The 7,512-nt window shown below is 41.9% G+C and overlaps 1 protein-coding gene across 1 annotated transcript in view; it reads left to right on the plus strand.

Annotated features, from left to right (window-relative positions):
* Positions 1-1,977: 1,977 nt before the first annotated feature.
* Positions 1,978-7,512, plus strand: part of LOC103724951 (vascular non-inflammatory molecule 2) — a 24,013-nt gene continuing 18,478 nt past the window's right edge. Inside the window, 4 exon segments of the mRNA XM_008822136.2 lie at positions 1,978-2,046; positions 2,166-2,290; positions 4,779-4,945; positions 4,948-4,970. Of these exon segments, the coding sequence (XP_008820358.1) occupies positions 1,993-2,046; positions 2,166-2,290; positions 4,779-4,945; positions 4,948-4,970 (369 nt within the window). The 5' untranslated portion in view covers positions 1,978-1,992.

Raw genomic sequence — 7,512 nt, forward strand, 5'->3', positions numbered from 1 at the left:
CTGGCCTGGAACTTGCTATGTAGACCAGGCTGGCCTTGAACTCACAGAGATCCACCTGCCTCTGCCTCCCAAGTGCTGGGAAAAATTATCTTTTTAGTAAATGAAATCATAAAGTGGTTTCTGGGATCTGGATGAGATTACACGCTAAGGGGAAAACATACTCAAAAGGACAGGTGAAATCATGAGTGACTGTACTAGGTCACAAGGCAGTGAAGATGCCAAGTTTGGGTTTAGAATCTTGTTTGTGAGAGTCTCAGAAAGTTACAGGTTTACATCTGGGAAAGGACTAAGGTTAAACTTAGAGGGCATGTGTACTTTGGCTTTAAACATGGTTCATTGTTATTTTAACCTTATTTAAAATTATCTCTACAGAAAAAGAACATCATCTCTGTGCAGACCATCTTCACAAGTGAGTTACATCAGCTGTGTCAGAATTCTCAGCACTGCTGCTGAAAGACTTCAATCAGTCTCCAGTGTGAGGGGCTCCTTTCCCTTTTTATGACCCCTAAATTACATGTATCAGGGAAAAACTAGAAAAAATATCTGATTAATGGAACACGTGTTTTTAGTCTCTAAAGCCAGAATGCCAACTTGGGTAAATTTTTTCTCAATATCATTATACTCTGTGTGTGTGTGTGTGTGTGTGTGTGTGTGTATAAATATCCCACAATGTTTCTCTCCTAAAGATAAGTGCAGTGTTAAGACACTCATTAAAACAAAACAAAGTTACAGATTTTAAATGTAATGAGATGTTTAATGTTTGTTGTGATATGATTTATTTTTCACACAAGAATTTAGTTATTATGTTTTCTTCAAGATAGGGTCTCAGGTAGCCCAGGCTGGCCCCAAACTCTCTCTGTAATTTAAAATGATATTGAACTCCTAATTCTCCTTCTTCTACTACACAGGTGCTGAAATTACAGGTGTGTGCCATGCCTGGTTATTTTGTATTAAAAAAAAGATAGAGTTGTATTATATCTGAATTTTTTTCCTTTTTCCTTTTGGTTCTGTGAAATAAGGTCTCAAACTGTAGTGCAGACTGGCCTGGAACTTGCCATGTAGCCCAGTCTGGCCTCAAACTGCCAGCAATCCTTCTGCCTTAGTGACTGGAATGAGTCTAGCTTTGAACTTCTAAAATATTTTAATTTCTATTTATTTATTTTTTTTTATGTGTCTGTGAATCTGTGTGTCTGTATATGTATGTACCCATGCAGGTCAGAAGAGCGTACAAGATCCCTTGAAGCTGGAGTTTTATGCAGCTGTGAGCCACCCAACCTGGGTGCTGGGAAATGAACCCAGATTCTCTGCAGGATTAGCATGTGCTCTTAACCACTGAGTGCTCTCTCCAGTCCCAGCTTTGGACTTTTTAATTTGATATTAAGTCTCATCAATAGGGACTGGAGAGATGACTCAGCAGTTAAGAGCACCGACTGCTCTTGCAGAAGATCTGGGTTCAAATCTCAGCACCCATATGGTGACTAACAATCATCCGTAACTCCAGTTCCAGGGGATCTGACTTTCTCTTTTGTCTTCTGTGGGCACTGCATGACATGGGTGCACTTACACACATGCAGGCATAACACTCATACACATAAAATAAAGATAAATAAATCAAAAAAATGTCATCAATAGCTCCTGATGCTTAATTTTTGTAATCATTTATAATTGTATTCATCATTCGTTGAACGGCAACACTTCTTTTTTCCCTCAGAAGTGGCTAGTCAGGATATATTCATATGATTACGCAGTAGTCAGCAGCCATTTATGACATCAGTGTTCTCTCTATATATACACCCTGAACATTGCTTTACTTCCAGAAGTCAGTAAACCTTGGTCATGCTCATTTCTTTTCCAGCCTCTGTGCTGGTTCTGACTGTAATTACCTTGCCTGTTGATGCTCTGGATACTTTTATAGCTGCTGTATATGAGCATGTGGTCCTCCTGCCAAACAGAACAGAAATACCTTTTTCTCCGGATGATGTGTTGCTCCTCATGAACAAGAATATGGATATTCTGGAGATAGCAATTAAGTAAGCATCTCAGCAGGTATCCTTTCATTTCTGCTAATCATAATTGATGGGAGGGATATGGGACCTGGTAGGAGACTGGGGTGTTATCTATATTGTACAAGGAAAAGCAATTTTGATTTGACTGCTTCTGAACAGGGTGCTTGAATCATTGTGACTCTAGAAGATGCACTTTATGGATGGCAATTTACCAGAGAGAGCATTTTCCCTTACATGGAGGATATCCCAGACCCTCAGGTGGATTGGATTCCATGTCAAGACCCCCCACAGGTATATCAACTACCAAAGCAAAATAATAGATTCTGGATCATTATACACGTGCTGTGTGTTATGGTTATATTTATCTTGGGCACTTGTTATAGTGTAAAAAATCATAACTGACTATCATTTAACAATATATAGTTGAATATCTTTGTGAAATTTAGGGAAAACAGGTAAACAGAGTACTTATTACAAGGAAAACTAGGGGAAAATAATTTCATGGACAAAAGTAGTAATTTAATTTCTGAACTGGACAGCAAATTCTATTTTCTAGAGTCTGGAGCCCGCCTCTAGGAAGAAGGCACTTACCCTGGACTTTCTAGTGAGTCAAGATCTTGTGCTTTAAAACTACATTATCCCAGGCCCATGGGGGTTAATTTCTAATTTCTCTCAGAAAAAGTTATTTAGAAACCTTCTAATATAAAATACTTAAAGTAAAGTGCATATAGAGTATATGAATGTTACTCTGTAGTATGAGGGGCTTAGTGCAGACCATAGACTCTCTCTCTCTCTCTCTCTCTCTCTCTCTCTCTCTCTCTCTCTCATGTGGTGGGGGAGGTGGTGATGGCGGGGGACATTCTTTTCCCTCAAACTAAGTTTATTAAACATTCGTCTGCAATTATCTTGGGGCACACTCTTTAGGCAATTCTGTAGTTTCTGTCATTGCGAAGTGACTCTTCTTAGCTCTAGAGGGGGACAGAATGCCCAGAGAAGACTATCAGGTCCATGACAGTGGAGCTTTCTCCCCTTCTCTCTTTCTTTTTTCTTTTCAGATTGGATCTGTAGGAAACTCTCTTGTGCAAGAGTAGGTAGTTGCTGAGTTCTAGATTCCTTTTCAAAACATTTGTTGTAAAACTGTGAGTCAAAGAACTAGAGAAGACCGGGAGAAGATTTTTAATTCCATATGGCTAGTAAACTCCTCTTTTACAGTCTTAGGAGAGAAGAAAAATCTATAACAACAAAAAAAATGGGCTTGCACCATCACCGTTGTGCCACAGTTACAGTTAATTAACTGGAGGACTACAACTGTGTTTTGGGGAGGTAGGAAGCACTGAAGGACTAGTAGGTATTGGGATAAAAGTCAGAGGTTCAGTTTTTCTGCATCCTAAGTGTGTGCTGTTCTTTAGACGTCTGGGTGAAGATATCCTCATGTCAGTTACAAACAAGTCTAGTATAAAGGGATAGGTCAGGAGATAGAAAACCATAGGTCAGTATAGGGGAGGTTGTAACACCATGATGAATTAGGGAAGCTTGGGTGGTAGGTGTTTCTAGTTTTCAGACTCATGGAGAAAAGCCAGCAAAGGAATAGAAAAGCAAACAGTGAGGAAGAGAATGAGAAGGCTGATACAGGTGAAGCCAGGGAGTTGTGAGTTTCCAGGGAGGATGAGATTAACTCTGCTGATAAGTAAGATGAGATCAGAGCAATGAGGGCAGAGTCATTGTTGGCATTAGTAAGAGCCAGAATGGGAGAGATGAAGATGATTTAGCTTCAGAAGAGGGGATAGGAGGAACTGTCCTTGGTAAGTTGGAAAGATCTGTCAAGTAACTTTGTGATCAGAGGGATCTGAGAACTGAAGGATCTGGAAGAGACTGTAGGAAGGGAGTAATGAGTGCTTTGTCATTTATTGTTTTTTAAAGATGGAAGGTTCTAGGGAATATTTCTTGTTGATGGGATCATACAATAGATAAGTGATTACTGAGGATGCAGAAGGATGGATAAAGGATTGCTGCAGAAACAAGCATGCTCTGGAAAATATTCAGCACATCTAGGTATAATATGCAGCTATTAATTAATTAATTAATTTACTTATTTATTATTTTTTGGAGACAAGGTTTCACTATGTAGCCCTGGGTGGCCTGGAACTCACAGAGATCCACCTGCCTCTGCATCCCAAGTGCTGGGATTAAAGGCGTGCGCCACCTCACCCGATTGCAGCTTTTCAAACGTGATTTTTTTCTATGAGTAGTTTTCCTATTGACTTCAGGTGCATATAGGCCTTTACTGCTGCTTCTGTAGGAAGTCACTTAAACACTTAAAAAAATAAGTTTGAACCTAGCAATTTCACACATGTACACAAAACAGACTGACCATTCTCACCTCCCACCCACTGCCATTTCCCTATCATCCCTGTTCAGCTCCCCACAAGTCTCTCTTGAGTTCGAGTCTATTCCTTTTGTTTTGTGACACAGTGTTCAACCAGGGCTGCCTCTGTGACCTAGGTTATGGAGTTATCCATTGTAGCTCGGACAGCTCAGTAGTAGATACACAACTAAAGACAGTGTTCACCCATCTTAGAATCTACCAATAGTCAATAGTTCAGTGGTAAGAGATAGGATCCCATGTTCCCCCTCCTCCCACTATTTCTATGTCTGATTGTTGATAAGACTAGTTTTGTGTGTTAAACCATTTTAGAAATTTAAATGTCCTAAATTTAGTATATGTGTTACCGAAGTGAACACAAGAAATTTAAATGTCTTCATTAAAATCTGATTTAGATTTGGTCACACACCAGTACAAGGAAGACTCAGCTGGCTGGCCAAGAACAGCTCTATCTATGTCTTGGCAAACATGGGGGACAAAAAGCCATGTAATTCCTACAGATGTCCTCCTAATGGCTACTATCAATACAATACCAGCGTGGTGTACAACTCAGAAGGAAACTGGTGGCATGGTACCATACGGTAAGAACAAGGAAGGTATGCAAACTAGAAACTGTTACAAGGAGTAGGGAATGCTGTGCTAGGAGTCTGAGCTTCCTTCCCTAGTAGAGATTTTTTTTTCTTTTATGGGGGGACAGGCAGCTGACCTGGAATTCACAATGTAGACCAGGCTATTAGAGATTCTTTTTAAAAAAAAATTATTATTATTTTTTTATGTTTATGAGTGTATTGCCTGCATGTGTGTAAGTGCACCCATGTCATGCAATGCCCGTGGAGTCAGAAGAAGGCATTGGATTCCCATGGAATTGGAGTTATGGACAGTTGTTAGCCACCATGTGGGTGTTGGGAATCAAACCTGGGTGCTCTTTCCAGCCCCTAGAGATTCTTAATGAAAATAATAAGACAATGGAATTTCAGACTAGCTAATCTGGAAAACATCTTAACAGATACTTGTGAGCAAAGTGTTGCAGTGGCCTGGGATTGAGATAAAGTGATTTAAATATTGAGCCAAGCTTGGCGGTACAGGCCTGGGCAGTTTAATGAAACAATCTCAAAATAAGAAAAAAAAAAAAGTGGTGGTGGTGGTGGTGGTGGGAGGAGATGTAGCTCAATGGTAGAGTGCTTCTGTAGCATGGATAAGATAAGGGATTATCAGCACTGTAGATACTATTTAATATTGAAATAGTATAAAGATGTTTCAGACGTCTTATCAAAACACAAAAACAGCTGGGCATGGTGGTACGTGCCTTTGATTCAACACTCAGGATGCAGAGGCAGGCAGATCTCTATGAGATCAAGGCCAATCTGGTTTATGAAGGGAGTTCAGGTCAGCTGGGGCTACAGGGAGACCCTGTCTCAAAAAGACAAACAAACACAAAATAAAACACAAAATACTGTGTTTTTATGTCAGTTATTTTAATTACCTTCTTGCAGATTTAAGATTAAGCTATAAACCAGCCATGGTGGTGCATGCCTTTAATCCCAGAACTAAGAGGCAGAGGCAGGTGGACCTCTGTGAGTTCAAGGCCAGCCTGGTCTCCATAGTGAATCCAGTCCAGCTGTGGTTACAGGGAGCCCCTGCCTCAAAAAAAAAAAAAAAAGAAAAAATCTGTAATGTTCATGGAAGGTGTATTTTGAAAATTAAAACTTTGTATCATAATTTATATTAAACTTGGTGGGGAAAGAGACTGGCTTTTTAACAGAAGATTTATTTTTATTATGTGTGTATGTATGTGTCTAAGTGCTCGTGGAGGCTGGAAGAGGGCATCAGATCCCCTAGAGTTAGAGTTACAGATGAGTGTGAGTTGTGTTCTTTCAGGTCCTCTGAAAGAACAAGTGTTAACTACTGAGCCATCTCTCCATCCCCGAGGCTGGCCAATTTTTAGAGAATAAGAGACTGTAGAGTGCAGGATGGGACTCGTATATAGAACCTCACCCACACACAGCTCAGGGACCATTTTGGAAGAGGAGGAGGAACGATTATAAGAGCCAGAGCTGGTTCATGATTACAGGAAGATGGAGGCTTCCAGGCCACTGAAGGCTTGCTCATGTGACCCTGTGGCAGTGATGGCTTCGAGTGTGGGACCCATGTCAGCTCAATGAAACAAGGGCCCAAAGGGGAGGTGAAAAATAGTAGCAGGCCAGCACTAGATTGAGAACTATTTGAGCTTGATTGCTGCTGGAGGGAACATGTAACTTACCACCACTGGATAGGCTGATTAGACTCCAGTGGACACACTTACACTGAAGGAAACGAGTATAAACACCTGAATGAATAGGACTCGGCATGTATGGCAGAATGCATAGGGTTCAGTGGCAGAGGCTTGGATGGGGGGAGGGGTTCGGAATGTGAGTGGGAAGTGTATGAAATTTAAAAAGCTTAATAAGCTCACCTCCCTTTACTTCCCTGGGCTGCACAGTCTCTGGGGGTCCTAGTGCCAGCACCTTTCCTGGTCCCCTGGAGTCCCCTAGGCCTAGTCCCACCCTCACCTCCCTTTGCTTCCTGGGCTTTACAGCCTCCAGTGTCCTAGTGCTAGCACCTTCCCTGGGTAAGTCCAACAGGCTCATCACAACTTGACTCCCCAGACTCTTTCACCCTCCCAGCTCCCCCGCCGCATCTTTCCCCCTTGCCTGGATACTGGCCTATTCTTGTCTTGGCACCCCAGACATTGGGGCTAACCTCTTGGCCTAGAGTCATCACTGCTTCATGATCCTTTGCATCCAGACCAACCTAATTCCTCCCAGTAGTCCCCAGGAGCACCTGGGGCCTCTTCCCATCTCTACTTCCCTTTGGATCCCTGGGTGGCACAGCCACCAGCTTCCTGAGAACAGCATCTTTCCTGGGCCCTACTCCCAGGCCAGCTCAGCCCAGCCCCCAAATTCCTGAGGACTGCATCTTTTCCAGAGGGACCCAGACCTTAGGAGAAAGCCTGAGAGCATCTTAGCCTCATCTCACTTGGGCCTCTGTGGGAAGTTCTGAAGACAAAAGCAATTAGGCCACTCCAATATAAGATCAAAAGAGAGAATCTGAAGCCTAGACCAACCAGCTTTTCATGCCCAACAA

The sequence above is a fragment of the Nannospalax galili genome, unplaced genomic scaffold (genome assembly GCF_000622305.1).
Source record: "Nannospalax galili isolate Female #2095 unplaced genomic scaffold, S.galili_v1.0 scaffold186, whole genome shotgun sequence".
Classification (NCBI taxonomy): Eukaryota; Metazoa; Chordata; class Mammalia; order Rodentia; family Spalacidae; genus Nannospalax; species Nannospalax galili.